Source organism: Ranitomeya variabilis, chromosome 4 (assembly GCF_051348905.1).
Source record: "Ranitomeya variabilis isolate aRanVar5 chromosome 4, aRanVar5.hap1, whole genome shotgun sequence".
NCBI lineage: Eukaryota > Metazoa > Chordata > Amphibia > Anura > Dendrobatidae > Ranitomeya > Ranitomeya variabilis.
This window is the reverse complement of record NC_135235.1, coordinates 413,833,716-413,860,102: the sequence shown is the minus strand read 5'-3', so window position 1 is coordinate 413,860,102 and position 26,387 is coordinate 413,833,716. Positions and strand designations below refer to the sequence as shown.

The 26,387-nt window shown below is 46.5% G+C and overlaps 1 protein-coding gene across 2 annotated transcripts in view; it reads left to right on the top strand.

The window, feature by feature from the left end:
• The window catches only part of LOC143765037 (oocyte zinc finger protein XlCOF8.4-like), a 31,973-nt gene extending 5,864 nt beyond the window's left edge, over positions 1-26,109 (top strand). The window contains exons 2-7 of one of the 2 annotated variants that reach the window (XM_077251284.1): positions 4,848-4,997; positions 5,127-5,306; positions 5,390-5,513; positions 5,597-5,694; positions 5,893-5,983; positions 23,789-26,109. In XM_077251284.1, coding sequence (XP_077107399.1) covers positions 4,920-4,997; positions 5,127-5,306; positions 5,390-5,513; positions 5,597-5,694; positions 5,893-5,983; positions 23,789-24,726 — 1,509 coding nt within the window. In that variant the 5' untranslated portion in view covers positions 4,848-4,919 and the 3' untranslated portion in view covers positions 24,727-26,109. Of the gene's footprint in view, positions 1-4,847; positions 4,998-5,126; positions 5,307-5,389; positions 5,514-5,596; positions 5,695-5,892; positions 5,984-23,785 lie in introns of both variants that reach the window. The other variant, XM_077251283.1, reaches the window with a different exon arrangement.
• Positions 26,110-26,387: the final 278 nt, after the last annotated feature.

Sequence of the window (26,387 nt, the reverse complement as noted above, 5' to 3'; positions counted from 1 at the left end):
CAGAAGCACAAACAGACAGTAAACAGCCTTTAGATCAGGCAAAACAAAGTAACAATGTCCATAACAGGGCTCTGCTCCGTCACACAGGCTTGGTTAGTGTCCAGTATTCAGGCTCGGCCTGTAGCCAAACACCCACAGTTCTCCATGCTCTGGGTTACCTGCTTAACAGATCCCCAGGTTTCCCAGCATGGCTTCATAAAAGTCCTGTCAATAGCCCAGACCCTCAGTGCTTCCTGGACTCAAAGGAGTTCCAGCCAGCTCCTTTCTCACGCATGGCCATCTCCCATGTGGTACAACCAGGAAAACATATAGGACCTTCCTGACATCACAGAACTACACCCCCTGGGAGGAATGTGGTTAACCAGTCCCACCCATCACTTTCTGTTTAACCCTTAAATCCAGACCTTTACTAATATACAGGTTTGTGGGACTACAAAACCCAGCCTCTTCCAACAGGCCTACAATCTGCAGTGATCCTTAGTCTGCTGAACCGCCGCATGACCAGCTCTACCCTCTCTTAGTGTATCCTCACGCATCCCCTGGAGACTGTAAGCCCTTGCTGGCAGGGTCCTCTCTCCTTCTGTACTTGTGTGTGCCTTGTATTGCTCATGTCTACAGGAGGGAATGGTCAACAGTGTCGAAGGCATAAGACAGTTCCAGGAGAAGGAGGACAGAGTAGTGTCGCTTGCTCTTGGCGGTTAGTAGGTCATTGGTAACTTTAGTTAGGGCAGTTGCAGTTGAGTGATGCGGTCGGAAGACAGATTGTTACCCGTCAAAGAGGGAGCAGGAGGAGAGGTAGGACAGATCGAGATGGACATGCTGTTCCAGTAGTTTTGAGGTATAAGGGAGAAGAGATATTGGGTGATATCTAGACACAGAGGATGGGTCGAGGGAGGGCTTTTTGAGGATGGGTGTGATCAAGGCATGTTTGAAGGATGAGGGGAAGACACCATTTGTAAGTGAGAGGTTGAAGAGGTGTGTTAGGGATGGGATGAAGACTGTGGTGAAGTTAGGGATTAGGTGGAACGGGAGCGGGTCAAGTGCAAGTGGTGAGATGTGATCTTGACAGGAGGGTGGAGAGCTGATCTTCTGTCATGGTGGAGAAGCTGATTTTGGAGGAACAGGGCTGAGCAGCTAAGAGGGGCATTGGGGGCTGCGGGCCAAAGCTTTCTCTGATCATATCAATCTTCTGCTTAAAGAAAGAGGCAAAGTCTTCAGCAGAAATAAGAGGAGAGGGATGTGTCGGGGGATGAAGTAGAGAATTAAAAGTGTTGAAAAGCTGTTTAGGGTTGTGAGACAGGGAGGATATGAGAAAGGAGAAGTTTGTTTTGCGGCAGTGAGTGTGGACTTGAAGCTGGTGAGGGACTGCTTGTATCGGCTTGCTCAGTTTCTGGCATCGGCTCTCGCTGGACTTCTACCTCTTCGAGTTGGTTGGCCAGAACAGACACCTGCCGCTCTATCCACTATTAATCTGGTCTTCCTGGGCATCACAGACTCATTCTCTACCAGCACTTCTCAGGATTTCTTCTCCCATAGCTCCATCAACTGACCGCTCATTATCAACAGAGTCAGTGGGATTACTTCTTTGTGGCCCTTGCTCCTTCGGTAATGGGAGGATTTGCTGTCCTGGTTGGACCCTTCCTGACTGTAATCCTGTTGTTTCGTAGAGTCACCGTCACCCCTGGAGTCTGTGTCATACTCCACAGTATGGTGAACCCTCAAGTTGCCCTCTAACTGGGTGTTAGCTCCCCTCTATTTAGCTTCCCCATCACTCCCAGTCATACCATGGTACAGTTCAGGTGACGTCAGGTCAGTACGTTGGGCAGACGCATATCTTCCTCCGGTCTCCCCTATGTCTGAACTGTCAATTCTCGGTGGTGTTACTTTCTCAATGTACCCATCCCCACCAGCAGAGAGCCCTTCATCCTCCTGCAGTTGAGGAGCTCCCCTCTCCCACAAGTCTGAGAACTTCTCAGAGTCCCAGCCCACTATCACCGGATAGGCAAAATTCGGGACTACAGTGACATCATGGTTTGCAATGTCATTGACCATCTCGAGGATCACCCTGGACACCGGATAGTCTTTAGTGCCTCCATGGATGCGGGTGACCCCAATCTTCCTCTTGGGTATCGAATACATTGGGCGCAGCCCCCACCAGGGTCACCGAGCTCCCAGAATCGACCAGTCTGACCACGCCCTCTGTGTCCATCTGCACGGCACACTCACGTAGCCCCTTGCCGGGTGGGTAGTTCATATGGCAGACTGGGCACACATAGTACACTTGTCACTGGCAACAGTCCGTCTGCGCCATCCCTTTTACTTCAAGGTGCTCTGCCCCCTTTTGGGCAACTATCCCCTTTTGAGATATCGCCCCTTTTGGGCAACCACCCCCTTTTGGGACTCCGCCCTTTTTGGGCAAATACCCCCTTGTGGGAAAACGCCCCCTTTTGGGACTCCACCCCCTTTTGGGCAACCACCCCCTTTTGGGGTACTTTCCGTGGATACCCCACTGGCTCCTGTGGATGCCCACGGATCACAAGGTGATAGAACTCCTCAACAGCGTCACTGCAAGCCATTTGACACATGGCTGCTTCACTTCCTACGGCTGTCGCTGGACCTCCTGGCACTGCACACTGATCCACACTGGGCATTTTGCACAGCTCCTGCTGCGGTCATTCTTGGTCCTGGCACGCTCCTCCGAGCCACAGCAAACCTGGGTTGAGTGAGTTGAAACCTTCATAACCCCCGCCAAGTTACCACCAGAAGCTTTAATCTTCGTGGCCCCGCCGATCCACAGCCAGATGCCTGCTGTTGCAGCTATAACGTTGCCCTAGCAACCCGGCTGCACTGCTACAGAAACCAGAAGACATTCACCTCGTCCATTTCCCCCAGCAACCGTGCTTGAAGGCCTCATCCGTTGCCCCTAGCAGCAAGGCTACAAGAGTGCCTCTAGCATTCTCCACCACATGTGACGTAGCCATCACTAAGGCTTCTTTCACACTTCAGTCGTTTGGCGTCAGTCACTTCCGACAAAGTGACGGATCGACGGATCCGTCACAATTGTTGAAAAAACGGATGTAACGGATCCGTTTTTTTGACGGATCCGTTACTCGGGGGTTGTATATACTTTTTGGAGCATGCGCAATTGAAAAAACGGATTGGGGCGACGGATCTGTCGAAATGACGGTCGCGACGGATCCGTCGCCCATAGGCGCCCATTCTATAAAATGACGGACGCGACGGATCCGTCACGATCCGCCATTTCAACGCAGACAAAAAACGTTGCAATGACCGTCAATGTCTAGATGACGTCCGCCAAATTTTGACGGATCCGTCGCATGACGGATGGAACGGACGACCATCCGTCACAATCCGTCGCTAATGCAAGTCTATGGGGAAAATAACGGATCCGTCACAAAAAATGACGGATCCGTTTTTTGAGGAAAATGACGGTTTTAGACTGACGCCAAACAACTGAAGTGTGAAAGAGGCCTAAGCGGGTTGGGGCACACTCACTTGGCAGCAATAAATCATACAGCAAGAATGTCTTCCTTTAAAAGTTCATGTGGGTTTATTGCTTCATAAACCCCAGAAGCACAAACAAACAGTAAACAGCCTTTTGATCAGGCAAAACAAAATATCAATGTCCATAACAGGGCTCTGCTCCATCAGGCCTGTGGTCACACAGGCTTGGTTAGTGTCCAGTATTCAGGCTCGGCGTGTAGCCAAATACACACAGGTCCCCATGCTCTGGGTTACCTGCTTAACAGATCCCCAGGTTTCCCAGCCTGGCTTCATATAGGTCCTATCAGTAGCCTGGACCCTCAGTGCTTCCTGGACTCAAAGGTGCTCCAGCCAGCTCCTTTCTCACACATAGCCATCTCTCATGTGGTGCAACCAGGAAAACATATAGGACCTTCCTGATGTCACAGAAGTACACCCCCTGTGAGGTATGTGGTTAACCAGTCCCACCCATCATTTTCCGATTAACCATTATATCCAGCCCTTTACTAACATACAGGTTTGTGGGACTACAAGACCCAGGAACCTGTCCTGGATTCAGATCACCGCAGACCTCTGTCTGTGCGATACATACCTGTCTCTCAGTAGATCACTAGTTGGTACATCACACTTGTTGAAAATAATGAAATGTATCTTCTTCTTTTTTATGTTCTTTTTCTCTTCCTACAAGAATTGTTGGTGCCAACTTTCTTTTGGAATATTTTAATATCTTTTTTTTCTGGTGTTTTTCCTGTAATATAGGAAAACCTAAGGACAGAAATAAACCCCATAAAACACTGGATATGGAGCCTTTGATATCAGATAATTTCTGTCCTCGGTGTTTGTGGAAACAAAAATGCTTTTAGAAAAGCCTCAAACTTTTGTGTGTGAATCAGACATGAGATCTAACGTGATAGAAGATTACAGTGCGGGGAAGATGGGAAAAATTCATATAGACGGCAGGTAGTGATGGAGTCAGCGATAGACTATGACCAAATATGTTTCTAGAGCCATAGTAGAAGATGAAGATGTCGTCCTCATCATGTCACGTGTAATGAATATCTCCTGCAGTATTGCTAATCCCGATTCCAGTGTCGGTAAATGAGATAAGAATTAGCGTTATGGAAGATGAGTCTATGAGAAACGTATTCAGCTGCCGACTCTGAGGAAGAAACTGCTTGTTGTCTGTGGCCTAAATATATAGGTTTTAGTAATAGATATAAAGAAGAAAACTAAATACTGTAAAATAATAAATCTCCTCATATGTTTCCCTTATTATCCCTAGTAATTGTATTATTACACAGGATAATTATGATGTTACATCGGCTCATCTTCTTCTCATTCAGGTGTCTACAATATCGGATCTTCTCAGTGAAGATTTTCAATATAAGAGAATTTTCCTGACTTAGTCATCAAAGATGGATATGGACAGAGACAAGATGGCAGAGAGGATATTACACCTCACCCTAGAGATCATCTTCCGGCTTACTGGAGAGGTGAGGGATTCTGATGATGTCACATTACATCATTCTTATCTATGGGAATAACAAATGGACAGAACTGGAGAGGTGAGGACTCTGGAAATGTCTGTAGTGAGATTTATCCATGTGTCTCTCCATAACCAGGATTACACAGTAGTGAAGAAGACCTCTATTGAACGCTGTCAGGACCCTGTGTCTGAGGGATGGGGAAGACCCCTGTGCACAATCGCAGGGCCTACACCACACCTCCTGCTGCATGAGGACATCAATGACCAGAAGATCTTAGAACTCACCTACAAGATGATTGAGCTGCTGACTGGAGAGGTGACACTGCTGGGAATGCTGGGACATTATACAGTAATGCTATGAATGGATTCGGGGGGTGATGATATCATTGTATATGTCAGGTTCCTATAAGGTGTCAGGATGTCGCTGTCTATTTCTCCATGGAAGAGTGGGAGTATTTGCAAGGACACAAAGATCTGTGCAAGGACATCATGATGGAGGTTCTACAGCCTTTCACATCACCAGGTAATAGACAGGACTTAATACACACGGCCTATAATTATCTGTATGTAAAGAATGAATTCAGTCCCTGTATGTGTTTCCTCCAGATCTATCCAGTAAGCGGACAACACCAGAGAGATGTTTTCATCCTCTTCTTCCACAGGACTGTAAACAGAAATATCCCAATGTCCCTCAGGATCATCAGGTAGATGGAGAGAGGGTGTCATGAGATCTCCCGTATGATGTGTAGACGGCTGTGAAGGTTTTGTGTGCTCAGTCTTGTTTTATCCACCAGAAATATGTTTTATATTTGTGTAATGAGAACGGTGGAGATGTCAGGATTAGAGCTGATCATAGATATGACTTCTCCATCTGTCTGTGACTTTTACAATATTTGTTTCAGGGTGAGGATCTGACGAATATTAATATTACAGAGACATGTGTGAGGAATGATGAGCGGTGTAAAGAGGAAATTCCTACATATGACTACCCAGGTGAGTAGTAACCACTAAATACAGAGAAGTCACAGATTCTTTTCAGTCACTGACTGTGGCTGCTTTATCGGTTGTGTAGTCCGGCCATATCACAATCGTGTGATCACCATTTTGACTCTAGACCACAACATTCTCCTCCACTAGTGATGAGCGAGCATGCTCGGAAGTGTTCGCCCAAGCATCGCAGGGCTCGCGTTGCTCGTCGAGTGGCTAGCATTTCCGGGGTTGCTCGGCGGGAATTCAGGTCCCTGCCCTGCATGTTTGGAGCTCTTTAGAGTTGGAATGTTGTATACAAGTTTTTGACACCAGTATGCTGAAAAAAAATAGTTACCGACAGGCCAGGTATTTTAAACGGGTTTGGCTTGGTTTGGATAGCGGATAATGCTTCCAGTCAGTTTGCCACCACCACCACTACCCTGTCTTCTACATGGTCAAGTCTGAGTAGCCGTGAGTCTGGACCGCATATTCCTCACCCTGATCCTTCTTTCTCCCACCATGCCGAGTGGCCAGAGACAACTGATCCCACACTTGAACACTCTGAAGAGCTGTTCACTTTTCCATTTATAGATTCGGGACTCTCGCCCGGTCCACTTGAAGTGGGGCAAGAGGAGATGGCATGTAGCGATGCCCAAATATTTGAGCAGTAACGGTCACAGGAAGGCTACGGTGGGAACGTGTCACAAGAGGTGGATGAAGATGAGACACAATTGCCAGAAAGTCAGGAGGAGGACCAGGGTGCAGAAGTGGAAGACAAGGTGGTGGATGATATAGTAACTGACCCAAGCTGGCAGGAGGACATGCAGAGCGAGGACAGCAGCACACAGGGGGAGGAAGGTGTAACACCCCAACAGGCAGGAAGAAGCAGTGTGGTGGCCACAGACAGAAGGCGGGCAACCGTTCCCCGTAACACCAACACGATGGAAGTTGTCAGTCCAACTGTTAGGTCTTCCCAAGTCTGGTTATTTTTTAAAGACCCTGCCGATAACCCCAAAAAGGCAATGTGCACCACCTGCCATGGCAGCAAAGCACCCGACTTTGTGGGCCGAACCTCAGGGTCCACGAACAGTGTCTGTGGGTGACACCACTGCTTCTTCAGCTGTTGTCCATGAAAGCCAATCCCCTGTCCATGGTGCATGCGAAGATGCCTTCTGCCCTGCACCTGTCGTTGCACAGACTCAAATAGCACCATCAGCAAGCACGTCCGCGTCCTTATCTCAGCGCAGCGATCAGTTGTCCATACCCCAGTCCTTGGAATGCAAGCGCAAATACGCAGCCAACGCCCCACACGCCACACTACTAAATTCACACATCTATCGTCTGCTTGCGTTCGAAATGTTGCCTATAAGGATTGTGGAGATGGAAGCTTTCCGCCACCTGATGTCGGCGGCCATCCCTCGGTACTCGGTTCCCGCTGCCACTATTTCTCCCGGTGTGCCATTCCCGCATTACACATACATGTGTCCCACAACATTAGCTGTGCCCTCAGCAATGCACTTACTGGGAAAGTCCACCTAACCATGGACTCGTGGACAAGTACTTTTGGGCAGGGATGGTACATCTCACTGATGGCACACTAGGTTAACATAGTGGAAGCCAGGACCCAGTCAGACCTTGAGATGAAACACGTCCTCCCGATGCCGAGGATTGCGGGCCCTAGGTCAATCAGGGTTTACCCCACAGTCTACAGCTCCTGCACCTCCTTCTCCTGCTCTTCTTCAGCCTTCATCTCTGAAATGACCACATCAGTCACAAGCTGGAAGCACTGCAGCTCTGCCTCAGCCAAGTGGCAACAGGCTGTGCTGAAGCTAATATGGTTAGGTGACAAACCGCACAATGCTGAAGAGTTGTGGACAGCTCTGAAAGAGCAGGTAGATCTGTGGCTGACACCACTGAACCTACAGTTCAGTTTATGTTACGCTGCCTTTCCCATGACCCTCGCGTTCTCAAAATTTTGGGTGACAGTCATTACTGGTTGATGACACTTCTACACATGCTACAAGGAGAATTTTGTATCTCTTATTATAGAGGCAGACAGGTCTACTAAAATGTTGCAGTACCAGAGGGCCCTTGTTGCGGAATTATTAAAAAAAATCCCATCTGAAAATGCTGGCGGCAGAGTTCACAGTGCGTTGGAAAGCCAAGGAATACAGGCGAGAGAGACACAACTCCAATCTAGCAGAGGCAGGGGAACACTGGCAAAGTTCTGGGAGACTTTTCTCAGACCCTCCCATCGCCCTGGCCCTGAGGCGTGGGGTACTCTCATAAGGAGTGCAAAGTTTTGGAAGATGCTGAGGGAGTACCTTGCTGACCGTATCAACATCCTCGTGATTCTTCTGTGTCTTATAATTATTGAGTATCCAAGCTGGACACGTGGCATGAACTGGCTCTCTAAGCCTTGGATGTCCTGGCCTGCCCTGCCGCTTGCATTTTGTCAGAGCGGGTATTTAGTGCTACTGGTGGAATTATAATTGATAAGCGCATCCGCCTGTCACCTGAAAATGCTCATAGGCTGACTCTTATAACAATGAACAAGGGCTGGATTGGGCCAGACTTCTCAACACCACCAAATGATAGCAGCGTAACATATACTCAAATCCAGTGTCTTTTTTGGGAGATCTATTCCCATTCACCTCTTCACACCCACACATGGGTACATGCTTTTTGAATTGGCCTGTTTGCTGTTGTCCTCCTCCTTCTCCTCATCCTCGTCATCCACCACCACTATCACCAGGGTGACCGTGGTCCGTGATGCAACACCAACATTATTGTTTTGAAGGGTGTTTATGATGCCATAATAACATAGTAACATAGTAAGGCCGAAAAAAGACATTTGTCCATCCAGTTCAGCCTATATTCCTATATTCCATCATAATAAATCCCCAGATCTACATCCTTCTACAGAACCTAATAATTGTATGATACAATATTGTTCTGCTCCAGGAAGACATCCAGGCCTCTCTTGAACCCCTCGACTGAGTTCGCCATCACCACCTCCTCAGGCAAGCAATTCCAGATTCTCACTGCCCTAACAGTAAAGAATCCTCTTCTATGTTGGTGGAAAAACCTTCTCTCCTCCAGACGCAAAGAATGCCCCCTTGTGCCCGTCACCTTCCTTGGTATAAACAGATCCTCAGCGAGATATTTGTATTGTCCCCTTATATACTTATACATGGTTATTAGATCGCCCCTCAGTCGTCTTTTTTCTAGACTAAATAATCCTAATTTCGCTAATCTATCTGGGTATTGTAGTTCTCCCATCCCCTTTATTAACTTTGTTGCCCTCCTTTGTACTCTCTCTAGTTCCATTATATCCTTCCTGAGCACCGGTGCCCAAAACTGGACACAGTACTCCATGTGCGGTCTAACTAGGGATTTGTACAGAGGCAGTATAATGCTCTCATCATGTGTATCCAGACCTCTTTTAATGCACCCCATGATCCTGTTTGCCTTGGCAGCTGCTGCCTGGCACTGGCTGCTCCAGGTAAGTTTATCATTAACTAGGATCCCCAAGTCCTTCTCCCTGTCAGATTTACCCAGTGGTTTCCCGTTCAGTGTGTAATGGTGATATTGATTCCTTCTTCCCATGTGTATAACCTTACATTTATCATTGTTAAACCTCATCTGCCACCTTTCAGCCCAAGTTTCCAACTTATCCAGATCCATCTGTAGCAGAATACTATCTTCTCTTGTATTAACTGCTTTACATAGTTTTGTATCATCTGCAAATATCAATATTTTACTGTGTAAACCTTCTACCAGATCATTAATGAATATGTTGAAGAGAACAGGTCCCAATACCGACCCCTGCGGTACCCCACTGGTCACAGCGACCCAGTTAGAGACTATACCATTTATAACCACCCTCTGCTTTCTATCACTAAGCCAGTTACTAACCCATTTACACACATTTTCCCCCAGTCCAAGCATTCTCATTTTGTGTACCAACCTCTTGTGCGGCACGGTATCAAACGCTTTGGAAAAATCGAGATATACCACGTCCAATGACTCACCGTGGTCTAGCCTATAGCTTACCTCTTCATAAAAACTGATTAGATTGGTTTGACATGAGCGATTTCTCATAAACCCATGTTGATATGGAGTTAAACAGTTATTCTCATTGAGATAATCCAGAATAACATCCTTCAGAAACCCTTCAAATATTTTACCAACAGTAGAGGTTAGACTTACTGGCCTATAATTTCCAGGTTCACTTTTAGAGCCCTTTTTGAATATTGGCACCACATTTGCTATGCGCCAGTCCTGCGGAACAGACCCCGTCGCTATAGAGTCCCTAAAAATAAGAAATAATGGTTTATCTATTACATTACTTAGTTCTCTTAGTACTCGTGGGTGTATGCCATCCGGACCCGGAGATTTATCTATTTTAATCTTATTTAGCCGGTTTCGCACCTCTTCTTGGGTTAGATTGGTGACCCTTAATATAGGGTTTTCATTGTTTCTTGGGATTTCACCTAGCATTTCATTTTCCACCGTGAATACCGTGGAGAAGAAGGTGTTTAATATGTTAGCCTTTTCCTCATCATCTACAACCATTCTTTCCTCACTATTTTTTAAGGGGCCTACATTTCCAGTTTTTATTCTTTTACTATTGATATAGTTGAAGAACAGTTTGGGATTAGTTTTACTCTCCTTAGCAATGTGCTTCTCTGTTTCCTTTTTGGCAGCTTTAATTAGTTTTTTAGATAAAGTATTTTTCTCCGTATAGTTTTTTAGAGCTTCAATGGTGCCATCCTGCTTTAGTAGTGCAAATGCTTTCTTTTTACTGTTAATTGCCTGTCTTACTTCTTTGTTTAGCCACATTGGGTTTTTCCTATTTCTAGTCCTTTTATTCCCACAAGGTATAAACCACTTACAGTGCCTATTTAGGATGTTCTTAAACATTTTCCATTTATTATCTGTATTCTTATTTCTGAGGATATTGTCCCAGTCTACCAGATTAAGGGCATCTCTAAGCTGGTCAAACTTTGCCTTCCTAAAGTTCAGTGTTTTTGTGACTCCCTGACAAGTCCCCCTAGTGAAAGACAGGTGAAACTGTACAATATTGTGGTCGCTATTTCCTAGATGCCCGACCACCTAGGAAATAGCGACCACAATATTGTACAGTTTCACCTGTCTTTCACTAGGGGGACTTGTCAGGGAGTCAAGAAAAATGTTTTAGAAAGTATGTTGCTGTATATCCCCTAGGAGGAAATTTTTGTCAGCCCATACACTGACTGCATGGGCATTACAAGTATAGGAGACCCGCTCCTTTGTAATGGGAACAGATTTTTAGGAATCCCTCCCCCACGTCTCTTACAAGGGGTATTGGGGTGCGTCCAAATTTGGGTCACGCCTTTCATTCACTGCATAAGCAAACAGTATGGTAGAACCACTTCCTAATAATGGGAACTGTAGGGGTTGGTCAGCTTCAACAATGCAATTCTCCACTGCTGGGTCTTCAGCCTCATCACTGACATTCTCCAATGCAAGTTCTTCAGGCTCAACAATTCAGTGCTCCACTTCAAGTTTTTCAACCTCAACAGTGACACACTCCACTGTCGGGTCTTAATCCTCTACACTGCAATTCTTCAATCCAGGTTCTTCAGGCTCAACACTGCAATGCTCCACTGCCGGGTGTTCAGCCTCAACAATTCAATGCTCCAATGTCGAGTCTTCAGCTTCAACTCTGACATTCTTCAATGCAAGTTCTTCAGACTCAACACTGAAATGCTCCACTGCCGGGTGTTCATCCTCAACACTGCAATGCTCCAATGCCGGGTCATCAGCCTCAGCACTGACATTCTCCAATGCAAGTTCTTTAGGCTCAACACTGCAATGCTCCAATGCCTGGTCTTCATCCTCAACACTGCAATTCTCCAATGCAGGTTCTTCAGGCTCAACACTGAAATGTTCTACTGCCTGATGTTCAGCCTCAACACTGCAATGATCCACTGCCGAGTCTTCATCCTCAACACTGCAATTCTCCACTACAGTTTCTTCAGCCTCAACACTGAAATTCTTTGCAGGTTCTTCAGCCTCAACACTGCAATGCTCCAATTTCGGGTTTTCTGCCTCAATTCTGACATTCTCCAATGCAAGTTCTTCAGGCTCAACACTGAAATGCTCCACTGCCGGGTGTTCATCCTCAACACTGCAATGCTCCAATGCTGTGTCTTCAGCTTCAACACCGACATTCTCCAATGCAAGTTCTTCAGGCTCCACACTGAAATGCTCCACTGCCGTGTGTTTAGCCTCAACACTGCAATGCTCCAATGCCGAGTCTTCAGCCTCAACACTGACATTCTCCAATGCAAGTTTTTCAGGCTCAACACTGAAATGCTCCATTGCTGGGTGTTCAGCCTCAATACTGCAATGCTCCAATGCCGGGTCTTCATCCTCACTACTGCAATAATCCAATGTAGGTTCTTCAGGCTCAACACTAAAATACTCCACTGACGGGTGTTCATCCTCAACACTGCAATGCTCCAATGCCGGGTCTTCAGCCTCAACACTGCAATTCTCCACTGGAATTTCTTCAGCCTCAACACTGACATTCTCCACTGCCAGGTCTTAATCCTCAACACTGTAATTCTCCAATGCAGGTTCTTCAGGCTCAACACTGCAATGCTTCACTGCCGGGTGTTCAGCCTCAACACTGCAATGCTCCAATCTCGGGTCTTCTGCCTCAACTCTGACGTTCTCCAATGCAAGTTCTTCAGGCTCAACATTGAAATGCTCCACTGCCAGATGTTCATCCACAACACTGCAATGCTCCAATGCCTGGTCCTCATCCTCAACACTGCAATTCTCCAATGCAGGTTCTTCAGGATCAACACTGAAATGCTCCACTACCGGGTGTTCATCCTCAACCCTGCAATGCTCCAATGCCGGGTCTTCAGCCTCAACACTGCAATTCTCCACTGGAATTTCTTCAGCCTCAACACTGACATTCTCCACTGCCAGGTCTTAATCCTCAACACTGTAATTCTCCAATGCAGGTTCTTCAGGCTCAACACTGCAGTGCTCCACTGCCGGGTGTTCAGCCTCAACACTGCAATGCTCCAATTTCAGGTTTTCTGCCTCAACACTGACATTCTCCAATGCAAGTTCTTCAGGCTCAATACTGAAATGCTCCACTGCCGGGTGTTCAGCCTCAACACTGCAATGCTCCAATGCCGGGTCTTCAGCCTCAACATTGACATTCTCCAATGCAAGTTCTTCAGGCTCAACACTGAAATGCTCCACTGCCAGGTGTTCAGCCTCAACACTGCAATGCTCCATTGCCAGGTCTTCAGCCTCAACACTGACATTCTCCAATGCAGGATCTTCAGACTCATCACTGCATTGCTTCACTGCCAGGCGTTCAGCCTCAATACTGCAATTTTCCACTGCAGTTTCTTCAGCCTCAACACTGACATTCTCCACTGCCGGGTCTTAATACTCAACACTGCAATTCTCCAATGCCAGGTCTTCAGCCTCAACACTGATATTCTCCAATGCAAGTTCTTCAGACTCATCACTTCAATGCTCCACTGACAGGTGTTCAGCCTCAACACTGCAATGCTCCAATGCCAGGTCTTCAGCCTCAACACTGACATTCTCCAATGCAGGATCTTCAGACTCATCACTGCATTGCTTCACTGCCAGGTGTTCAGCCTCAATACTGCAATTCTCCACTGCAGTTTCTTCAGCCTCAACACTGACATTCTCCACTGCCGGGTCTTAATCCTCAACACTGCAATAATCCAATGTAGGTTCTTCAGGCTTAACACTGAAATGCTGCTCCACTGCTGGGTGTTTAGCCTCAACACTGCAATGCTCCAATACCGGGTCTTCATCCTCAACACTGCAATTCTCCAATGCAGGTTCTTCAGGCTCAACACTGAAATGCTCCACTGCCAGGTGTTCAGCCTCAACACTGCCATGCTCCAATGCCAGGTCTTCAGCCTCAACACTGACATTCTCCAATGCAAGATCTTCAGACTCGTCACTACAATGCTCCACTGCCAGGTGTTCAGCCTCAATACTGCAATTCTCCACTGCAGTTTCTTCAGCCTCAACATTGACATTCTCCACTGCAGTTTCTTCAGCCTCAACATTGACATTCTCCACTGCCGGGTCTTAATTCTCAACACTGCAATTCTCCAATGCAGGTTCTTCAGCCTCAACACTGCAATGCTCCAATGCCGGGTCTTCAGCCTCAACTCTGACATTTTCCAAAGCAAGTTCTTCAGGCTCAACAATGAACTGCTCCACTGCCGGGTGTTCATCCTCAACACTGCAATGCTCCAATGCCGTGTCTTTAGCCTCAACACTGACATTCTCCAATGCAAGTTTTTCAGGCTTAACACTAACGTGCTCCAATGCTGGGTGTTCATCGTCAACACTGCAATGCTCCAATGTCGGGTTTTCTGCCTCAACTCTGACATTCTCCAATGCAAGTTCTTCAGGCTCAACACTGAAATGCTCCACTGCCGGGTGTTTATCCTCAACACTGCAATGCTCCAATGCCAGGTCTTCAGCCTCAACACTAACATTCTCCAATGCAAGATCTTCAGACTCGTCACTGCAATGCTCCACTGCCAGGTGTTCAGCCTCAATACTACAATTCTCAACTGCAGTTTCTTCAGCCTCAACATTGACATTCTCCACTGCCGGGTCTTAATTCTCAACACTGCAATTCTCCAATGCAGGTTCTTCAGCCTCAACACTGCAATGCTCCAATGCATGGGTCTTCAGCCTCAACTCTGACATTTTCCAAAGCAAGTTCTTCAGGCTTAACAATGAACTGCTCCACTGCCGGGTGTTCATCCTCGACACTGCAATGCTCCAATGCCGTGTCTTTAGTCTCAACACTGACATTCTCCAATGCAAGTTCTTCAGGCTTAACACTGACGTGCTCCAATGCAGGGTGTTCATCCTCAACACTGCAATGCTCCAACGCCGGATTTTCAACCTCAACACTGCAACAATCCAATGTAGGTTCTTCAGGCTTAACACTGAACTGCTGAAAGGATGTTCCTTAACATATTTCCCAGGAAAATCCATTTTGGTTTTGCTTTTGTATGTTTTATTGTGAGTCAGTAAAAGTGGCATAAGACTCTGGCAACATTGTTCACAGCAGTGACCAGGGAGTAAGAAATGCTTCCATGCGTCTTCCCCATGATGTTCCCAATTCATTTGAGCACTATTCCCATCGATTTCAACAGTTTATAGACCCTCTGTAGACCCCCAGGGTGGGCACGGCAAAAATGCTGTAGTTTCCCATAGACTTACATTAGGTTCGTTGCTCGGGTCGAGCACCCGAGCATTACAATATGCTCGACCCTAGCAACCAGCTCCTGAGCATTTTAGTGCTCGCCTATCACTATCCTCCACCTTAAATAATTTTGGGCATTGAAAGACTTTTTCTATATAACCTACAACCTGAAAGATCCACCTACCCCATTATATTAGAAGATGCTGACAGTTACCTAGTATGTGCTGACAAATTAGAAAATCACTCGAAGAAAAATATTATGATGGGCCTGTAAGAGAAAGCGGACGGTAATGATGCTGTGTTAGGAGTCGAGTTTCCTCTGCTGCACAGGGGGAATCTCGATCCGTCTCTGCTGCGGTCTCCCATTCTCCATCGGCCGCAGTGGAGCCTGCTCAGCGGAGACGTCGGTCCCAGCGTCTCACTGAGTCTGATTCAGTGCAAAGGGTTATTGCTGCCTCTCCAGGCTCTACTATTGTACCCTGCACTGATCTACGGCGAACAGGCTTTCCTGGGACTAAGTCCTGCTTTGCACATACTGAGCATGCCCAGGGCAAGATCTCTCACTGGAGATCAGGGGTCACATGTTCAGCTTCTGCAGCCAAGTCCATTGGTCCTTTCAGGAAGGTCCTATAGGTGCTAGGACTAAGTCCTGCTCTGCACACACTGAGCATGCCCAGGGCAAGATCTCTCAGTGGAGATCTAGGGTCACATGCTCAGGTATGGCAATCTCTCATTGGTCCTCTTCTTTAAGGTCCTGCAGGTGCTGCAGCTATTTAAGGCTCGCATGGCCGCACGGCCATGCGCTAGTATTTTCATACGTTACATGCTTTGCGCCATTGTGGTCATTTGTGTGAATGTGTTCAGGGACCCGGCTGAAATAAGCCCCTAGAATGCTGGCACCTCCGGCGAGGAGTTTGTGTGTGAGAGTATGAGAGTATTCAGGGACCCGGCTGAAACAAGCCCTTAGAATGCTGGCACCTCCGGCGAGGAGAGCAGTATGCATGAATGACCACTGACTGCTCGCGTCTGGGTAGTTAGCCTGTGTCTCTGTGACAGTTAACAGGGCACAGAGCTTTGTCTTCTCGGCCACTCTGTGAAGCTAACAGAGCTGGTTATTACCGCCATATAGCGCCGCCATCCACTTAGCAGCAGGAAATTCCTGCACGGTGGATCCCGGGTTGCGAACGCACCAATCACCTCAATAAATATATTTGGTGCGTTCCGCAAACCCTAACATTATACTAGCGCCAGGATCTGGCTAAGTAATGGCGGACAAACAGCGATTGCAGGGGTACATCCAGCTGCTGGAGGGCCTGTTGGCGTCTCTCGAGCGTGCAACCTCGGCGGTGGATGTTACCGCAATTGCTGTTCAGGCTGCTAGCGTGGCTGCAGCAGCTTTACCCACTACCACCTCTGTCCCGACCTTATCCCATCTTCCATTGCCTGAAAAATTCTCTGGGGACAGTAAGTCCTGTAGGGGATTCGTGAGCCAGTGCGGTATTCATCTCGAGCTCCTGGCTGCACATTTTCCCACAGAGCGGTCAAAGGTGGGATTTGTAATTTCTCTTCTGTCGGACAGAGCTTTGGAGTGGGCTACGCCGCTGTGGGAGCGCAACGATCATGTGGTGCAGAGTGTTCCTCGGTTTCTGGACACTCTGAAGCAGGTCTTCGTAGGACCTCAAGTCACCCATGATACGGCGCTCCAACTGCTGGCATTGACTCAGGGTTCGACCATGGTCAGTCAATTTGCCATTCTCTTCCGGACCTTAGCGTCTGAGTTGGAGTGGTCTGATAAAACCCTCATCCCAGTCTTCTGGAGGGGGCTGGCTGACCATGTGAAGGACGCTTTGGCCACTGGGGAGATTCCCGCTACACTGGAGGAGCTCATATCCATATCAACTCGCATAGACCTTCGTTTTCACGAGCGAAGGTTGGAGCGAGCCCAGTGTAAGCAGAGGTTTCGGCTGGCTCCCACCTTTGCCAGACCTTTGGAATCTCCTGTCCAGGCGCCCGAGTCACATGAGGCCATGGAGGGGTCACGAGCGGGGTCTAAGTCCCAGGCTGCTCTTGCCTCTAAGGTCTGTCATGTTTGCCGGCAGTCTGGACATTTTGCCTCTAAGTGTCCGCAGCGGTCGAGGAAACGTCAGTGTCTAGTGGCAGTTGGAGGAGGTGCATTAGACACGACGACGTTTACCTCAAAATTGTCCTTCAAGGGGACAATTACCATAGGCCCATCCACTCTTATGGTAGAGCTTTGCGTGGACTCTGGAGCGGAGGGTAATTTTATGTCTTCCACTTTCGCTCAGCGACACGCAATACCCCTGGTGATGCTCGCCAAGCCAATAACCATTCGAGTGGTAAATGGGTCGACACTACCTTTACAGATTACACACCAGACCATCCCTTTCACTCTCTCGTTATCTCCATCACATCAGGAGATTATTTCTCTTTTGGTCCTTCCTGAGGGAGTTGATGAGGTCCTGTTGGGGATACCCTGGCTTCGTTTTCATTCTCCTCATATAGAGTGGTCCTCAAGGAAAATTTTGGGATGGAGTAAATCCTGTGAGAGTAGATGTGAGAGGGAGTGCGTTCAGGTTGCTACAACTGAGGTACCCGCAGATCTTTCCTCTCTCCCCAAGCACTATTGGCCTTATGCGGACATATTCTCCAAAAGGGCTGCGGAGACCCTTCCGCCTCACCGCCCCTATGACTGTCCTATCGATCTCTTGCCTGGAGCTGAGCCTCCCCGAGGTCGAGTCTATCCGTTATCTCTCCCGGAGACGGAGGCAATGTCTCAGTATATCCAAGAAAATCTGGCAAGAGGTTTTATTAGGAAGTCAGTGTCACCTGCTGGGGCTGGGTTCTTCTTCGTACAGAAGAAGAGTGGAGAATTGCGTCCATGCATTGACTACAGGGGTCTTAACGCCATCACCGTTAAAAACAAGTACCCACTACCCCTGATATCTGAGCTCTTTGATAGGCTACGGGGAGCAAAGGTTTTTACTAAATTAGATCTGCGGGGTGCTTATAACCTGATCCGCATCCGTGAGGGGGACGAGTGGAAGACGGCTTTTAACACCAGGGATGGGCACTATGAATATCTGGTGATGCCCTTCAGGCTCTGTAATGCCCCAGCTGTTTTCCAAGACTTTGTGAACGACATCTTCCGGGAGATGCTCACCACCTCGGTCGTAGTCTATCTGGATGATATTCTCATCTACTCTCCAGATATTGACTCCCACCGGAGAGATGTGCGCAAAGTCTTCGACCTCTTACGGGCAAACTCCCTCTACGCTAAATTGGAGAAGTGTGTTTGAGCAGGAGTCCTTGCCATTCCTTGGTTATATCATCTCTGCCCAGGGTTTGGCTATGGATCCTGCCAAGCTACAGGCTGTGATGGACTGGCAGGAACCCCATTCACTTAAAGCGGTGCAGCGCTTTATGGGGTTCATCAATTACTATCGCCAGTTCATTCCACACTTTTCAACTTTGGTAGCTCCCTTGGTTGCCCTCACCAAGAAGGGAGCAAATCCCAAGTTGTGGTCGGAGGATGTCTCCAAGGCATTCCTTTTGATTAAGTCACACTTTGCTAGCGCTCCCATTCTACATCGTCCCAATGTAGATAAGCCATTTTTTATGGAGGTGGATGCCTCATCCGTTGGTGCTGGAGCAGTCCTTTTCCAAAAGGATGCTCAAGGTCGGAAGCATCCTTGCTTCTTCTTCTCCAAGACCTTCACACCAGCGGAGAGGAATTATTCCATCGGGGACAGGGAGTTGCTAGCAATGAAGTTGGCTTTTTCTGAGTGGAGACACCTCTTGGAGGGAGCTCGCTTTCCCTTTCAAGTATTCACCGACCACAAAAACTTGGTGTATATACAGACGGCCCAGCGGCTGAATTCTCGCCAGGCCAGATGGTCCCTGTTCTTCTCCCGGTTCCATTTTACTCTCCATTTTCTCTCTGGAGAGAAGAACACTCGTGCCGATGCTCTCGCTCCGTAGTGTCATCTGAGGAGGAGGATGAGGAGCCTCGGCTTATTGTCCCCTCTGAGAGCCTGAGAACTGTGGCCCCGGTTTCGCTTGAGTCCGTGCCCCCGGGCAAGACTTTCGTACCAGCAAATTTGCGACCGGAGGTTCTCTCTTGGGCACACTCGTCCAGAGTGGGTGGACATTTTGGAACCAAGAGGACATCTGAGCTTTTGGCGAGGACGTACTGGTGGCAGCATATGGCCCGTGACGTTGGGGACTATATTCGGGCATGTGTCTCCTGCGCCCAGAATCGGTCTTCACGGCAACGGCCTGCCGGGTTACTTTACCCCATGCTGGTGGCAGACAGGCCTTGGGAGATGGTCGGGATGGACTTTGTGGTGGGTTTGCCCAAGTCTCGTGGCTGTACTATCATTTGGGTCATCACCGATCATTTCTCGAAAATGGTGCATTTGGTGCCACTACCACGGTTACCATCTGCAAGGGCCTTGGCGGTGTTGTTCATTAAGCATATTTTCCGCTTACATGGTATGCCTGATAAAGTTGTCAGCGACCGGGGTCCCCAGTTTGCGTCTCGGTTTTGGAGAGAGCTCTGCCGTTTACTCAGCATAGAGCTGAATCTCTCCTCTGCATATCATCCCGAGACGAATGGGTTGGTAGAGAGAACCAATCAGACTCTGGTGACATACTTGCGACATTTTGTCTCTGCTAGGCAGGATGACTGGGCATCTTTGCTACCTTGGGCGGAATTTGCCTTGAATAATGCCGCAGCCGATTCCACTGGTCAGACTCCTTTTCTCCTTAATTACGGCCAGCATCCGCGTGTCCCTGTGCCCATGCCCGTGTCATCCACCGATTCTAGGGTGGCAGACTGGGCAGTGGAGGCACGTGACATCTGAAACCGCACACAGGATGCCATCCGGGCCTCCAAGGAGAGAATGAGGGTCTCGGCTGATACACACCGACGCCCCGCTCCGACCTTTGCTCCTGGCGACTTAGTGTGGCTCTCCGCCCGTAACATCAGGCTGCGAGTTGAGTCCACTAAGTTTGCGCCTCGCTACATTGGTCCGTTCAAGGTTCTGGAACAGGTGAACCCTGTGGTCTACCGTTTGGCTATTCCTCCACGCCTTGGTATCACCGATACCTTTCACGTTTCCCTCTTAAAGCCCGTTCATTTGTCCCGGTTTTCTGAGTCATCTGCCGGGACATCGGGTTCATCCACGGATGAGTTTGAGGTGAATGCTATCGTGGGGTGCAAGGTGGTACGTGGCAAGAAATTTTATCTGGTGGATTGGAAGGGTCTCTGTCCTGAGGATAGAACCTGGGAGCCTGTGGAGCACATTCGGGCTCCGCTGCTCATTGCAGCTTTTGAGCGTAGCGAGGCTCAAGGAGGGGGGGCCCTAGGAGGGGGGGTAATGTTAGGAGTCGAGTTTCCTCTGCTGTACAGGGGGAATCTCGATCCGTCTCTGCTGCGGTCTCCCATTCTCCATCGGCCGCAGTGGAGCCTGCTCAGCGGAGATGTCGGTCCCAGCGTCTCACTGAGTCTGATTCAGTGCAAAGGGTTATTGCTGCCTCTCCAGGCTCTACTATTGTACCCTGCACTGATCTACGGCGAACAGGCTTTCCTGGGACTAAGTCCTGCTTTGCACATACTGAGCATGCCCAGGGCAAGATCTCTCACTGGAGATCAGGGGTCACATGTTCAGCTTCTGCAGCCAAGTCCATTGGTCCTTTCAGGAAGGTCCTATAGGTGCTAGGACTAAGTCCTGCTCTGCACACACTGAGCATGCCCAGGGCAAGATCTCTCAGTGGAGATCTAGGGTCACATGCTCAGGTATGGCAATCTCTCATTGGTCCTCTTCTTTAAGGTCCTGCAGGTGCTGCAGCTATTTAAGGCTCGCATGGCCGCACGGCCATGCGCTAGTATTCTCATACGTTACATGCTTTGCGCCATTGTGGTCATTTGTGTGAATGTGTTCAGGGACCCGGCTGAAATAAGCCCCTAGAATGCTGGCACCTCCGGCGAGGAGTTTGTGTGTGAGAGTATTCAGGGACTCGGCTGAAACAAGCCCTTAGAATGCTGGCACCTCCGGCGAGGAGAGCAGTATGCATGAATGACCACTGACTGCTCGCGTCTGGGTAGTTAGCCTGTGTCTCTGTGACAGTTAACAGGGCACAGAGCTTTGTCTTCTCGGCCACTCTGTGAAGCTAACAGAGCTGGTTATTACTGCCATATAGCGCCGCCATCCACTTAGCAGCAGGAAATTCCTGCACGGTGGATCCCGGGTTGCGAACGCACCAATCACCTCAATAAATATATTTGGTGCGTTCCGCAAACCCTAACATGCTGTTGGCTTCCTAGAACCCTGATATCTTATTGAATGAATCTACCTTCTCTCCCTACAAGACCAGGTCCAGCCTTACTGGCCAATCTTCACTTTTATGATCGACAACATTAAATGTGCAGTGAGGGCCAAGTGTGAATTTCTGTACAATAACAACAGAGTTTCCCTTTATCCTGACTTTTCAATTTCTTTTAAAACCAACTAATTTAAAAACGGATTGCGATAAACTACATAAAACATTACACCTGTGTCATGATACAGTATTTCTCTAAGATAAATTTAAGACAATTTATTATAAAAAGTTCTCTTTAAATGTCAAATATTTCTTCAAGAAATTAATCTGACAAAAGATATTGGCCCTTGCAATACCGTAGTTTAGATTGCCAAGAACCACTGAGCCCCATATTCTATTTACCCCAAAGAGGTTTCACCACTGGTTATTTATTTTTTTCTGATGAAGATTGTTGAGTCAGATCATTTCAGTAGATGTGTTATTGATTACAGTAATAAGTACCCAAAATACTGTGATTTAACCACTTCCCGCAGTCAGTTTTGTGTTCCTAATCAGGGCTCATTTTTCAAATCTGACATGTGTCACTTTATGTGATGATAATTCTGGAATTCTTCACAAAGGATAATAGGAAACAAATGGATCGCACAAATTATTTTCCAACTTCTCTTAAATCTGACAATGCCCTATATACGGTTGTGCACTACTGTCTTTGCACATGACAGGGTTAAGAAGGAAAGGAGCGCCATTTAGCTATTTAAATGCAGATCTTACTGGAATAGTTTGCAGACACAATGTATTGGGCCAATGTTCATGGTCACCTGGCAGCTCAAAAAAATGGCCACCGTGAACAGGCTTAGCGCCACCTACTCCCTTTCCAGATCCCAGGGATTGTCTTGCTCATCAACGTTTATCCCCTGTACATGGATCTGGACTTACACAGAGACCCCCAGGCTTGGGCCATGGTGTTAAATGCTGTTCTGTGGAGTGAGATAAGAAGAATAATAGTCAGGTAGCCGGGTCAGAATCAGGTGGGAAGAGAAAATACCAAATCAGAAGACACAAGATTAGTCAGTAAACGGGCCGGGGTTACAAAAGGACACAAATATACAAGCTGCGAGCTGAGCACAGAGGACTGAACCAGCAGAGAACAAGGTTGTATCTGGCAGATTCCAGCAATATGCTTCAAGCTTTAGTAGAGTGTTGTAATTTCCAATTGGCTGAAATAGGGAGCAGATTACTTCAGCTGGACAGCACACACACCCATACTGCCAGACTGGATGGTACTACTGGTCCCAGGCACCCTAATCTTAGTGGCTGGACAGAGCCTGCATGCCCAGAGCTTCTGGTTCCAACGTCTCCTCCATCACAAGCGCCACCTGCACAATGAAAAAGGCAGTGCCTAGTGACAGGGGCAGATGTCACAGGGGCAGATCCCAGAGGAGATGGGACATACCATTTGCAGAAGCCCTAATATGACAAAATGGCAAAAAAACAGAGCATTAGAAATCCCCATAAATTGATTAATTTTAATTTTCAGTGAATCTATAGGAGTAGTGACTTTTAATTCCACAACCACTTTCCAGAAATTAGCATGCAGTGAATGTTGGAGAGTGAAAATAGCAAATATGCCATTTTATTACCCAACACATAGTGCCCAGATTGTTCTCCATGAGACACTCACTGTAAGTTAAGTAGGTTGTTCTCACTATAATAATGCCAAATATATGGATGCTAAATGTGGTTTGAGCACACTACAAGGCTCTGAAAGGAGGCGGAGATTTGATTTTGGGAGAACAGATTTTGCTGGATTGGTTTATGGTAGCCATGTTGGTTCCAAGAGCCATTGAGCCACTATTAATTTGGAAACCTGTGTTTATCCACTGACAGATGATGCACCAGAGTGGGGACTTGTTTCTTGTGAGATGAGTAATTTATTGTTATTATTTTTGCCTACATAACATTGTTTGGTGGCTTATAATTCCATATTTGAGAGGCTGAATGAACTAACAGTTGAACACCACGCTCCATTGGTTCTGTTATAGTAATAATTCATTTTTTTTACATAACTTGCAATTTTAACTGACAATTTAAGTAGAAATGTAAGAAACTCAAGGATATTTATTATTATTATTATTATTATTATTATTATTAATAATAATAATAATAATAATAGTAATAATAATAATTGGTCTTCTTCTTAGCAGATGACTGTACCAGGAGATCAGAGGGAGAGCTGATATCTTCAATTTTTAAATTAGAAGATCTTGAGATCCCACAGGATACAATTGAAGTGAATGCCAATACTCCAGCTATACTGTCATCCCTTCACAGCAAAGATCTGTTATCTGATGCTTTGAAACAGATTCCGTCTTTTGATTCATTACCGACTACTAAGGAAAATCAAAGTCACAAAATAAGCATTAAAAAACAAACTGCTCTTAATTTAAAGAAGCCATTTTCATGTTCAGAATATCAAAATAGTTTTCCCCTCGAAAAGTCTTTTATTACACATCAAAAAATTCATACAATGGAGTATAGATTTTCTTGTTCCAAGTGTGGGAAATGTTTTAACCATAAATCAGATGCTGTTAAACACCAAAGAACCCACACAGGGGAGAAGCCTTTTTCCTGTTCAGTATGTGGAAAATGTTTTACAGAGAAATCAAGTTTTATCAGACATCAGAGAACTCACACAGGGGAGAAGCCTTTTTTATGTTCAGAATGTGGGAAGTGTTTTAACCATAGAACAGCTTTTTTTAATCACCAGAGAACTCACACAGGGGAGAAGCCTTTTTCTTGTTCAGAATGTGGAAAATGTTTTAACCAGAAAGTGCATCTTGATATCCACCAGAGAATCCACACAGGGGAGAAGCCTTTTTCGTGTTCAGAATGTGGGAAATGTTTTGTACAGAAATCAACTCTTCTTTATCACCAACGAATTCACACAGGGGAGAAGCCTTTCTTGTGTTCAGATTGTGGGAAATGTTTTAATCGGAAAGAGCACCTTGATAACCACCAGAGAACCCACACAGGGGAGAAACCTTTTTCATGTTCAGAATGTGGGAAGTGTTTTGTACAGAAATCATCTCTTCGTAGTCACTATAGAATTCACGCAAGTGAGAAGCCTTTTTTATGTTCTTAACATTGCAAATGTTCTACACGGAATTAAACTCTTAATAAACATCAGAGATGTCACATGTTCAGAATGTTGTAATTGTTTTAACCGTAAATTGTATCTTCTTAAAGAGATTGTCCACTACTAGAACAACCTTTTTGTCATTCCTCTTGTTTGGGCTCGTTAAAATAAAAATATTCATACTCACCTTCTGTGAGGTCGCCATTCCAGTGGTGTCAGGATCCGTGTTCCGGGAGCTCAAATGAGTTTGATACATCACATGACCCCTGCTCCCAATCAGCGCCAGCTTCACTGTCACTCTTCAGAAGTATTAAAGATTAACAGTAAGCCAGGGCTGCTTCTGCCTTCCTATGATGTTAAATTTGTCTGAAGGTGGGGACAGTGACGCCAGACTGTTTGGGCGCTGGGCTTAAGCAACGTAGTAACTTTCCATGAGCCCTGGGAACGTAAGTACCGACAACCGAGGAATGGCACTGGCTTGGGAGGTTTGTATAATTGTTTTTGTTTTATCAGGACTAAACATGAGGAATGAGAGGGGGTTGTCCAAGTAGAGGACAACCCCTTTAAACATCAAAAAATCTCCTACAGGAAGAAGTCATTATCATACCTAGAGTGTGAAAAATTAAGTATTGGAAAATTGTATTTTGTTGATCATCAAAAAGAACTGTGGGAGATGGGGAAAAACAATGTTATTGACAAATTGTACAAAGCATATAACAGACAGTTATATAATTAAATGATAAAGGGAAATTACTTTAGAACTTACTGCATTTTTTGGACCATAAGACACATTTTTATCATGAAAAAATCTTGCTGATTAGTGAGTGCGTCTTATAGACTTGAAGCAGCTTTTTTGTGACATAGGAGAATGCTGAGATAGTGTCCTTCCTGATCACTGAGAGGACTGCTCTCTCCTCCAGCACCACACTTTAACGCATAGGTGAAGAGCAGGAGAGGAATAGGGAGTACCAGGAACTGCACAGAGGCTATCTGTATTTATGTAAATGTACATATGTAGCAGAGCTTTGTGTGTATGTAAATGTGCATATGTAGCAGAGCTGTGTGTGTATGTAAATGTGCATACGTAGCAGAGCTCTGTATATATGTACACTAGTGGCCAAAATTGTGGCTACACTTGAGCTTTTTAATAATTTTCGAGGCTTCTGGAAATGTCAGCAATCTTACTTGCTTGATTACGTAATTATATTTATAGCCCAGGCACGCAATCTGTTACTAAAGATATCGGGAGACTTGTTTTTGATATTTTGTCTGTAGTTTTTATAATTTTGACAAGAAATACTGGACTTCGTTCTCTTTGAGTAAAATTCATATATTTTTAGCTATATGTTAACTTTTCTTTATGTCTGTATTAAATTAAAAATAGTGTTTTAAAACTACAGTCGTCACTTGATCCTTTCAGTATAGGCCCTACGGGCTTTAATTTCTTTACAAACTATTGAAAATTTTTATTTCTCGTGTTTTATTAATATTTTCATTTAATTTTTTAACTGAATACTTATAAATGTCTATTTTGGGCTCATAAGCTCCTGAATAATTGTTTTTTTTCTTAGATTTTAACCATGCCACCTAGTGATGAGAGAGTGTGCTCATTACTCGAGTTTTCCGAGCATGCTCAAGTGTTCTCCAAGTATCTTGGGTGTGCTTGT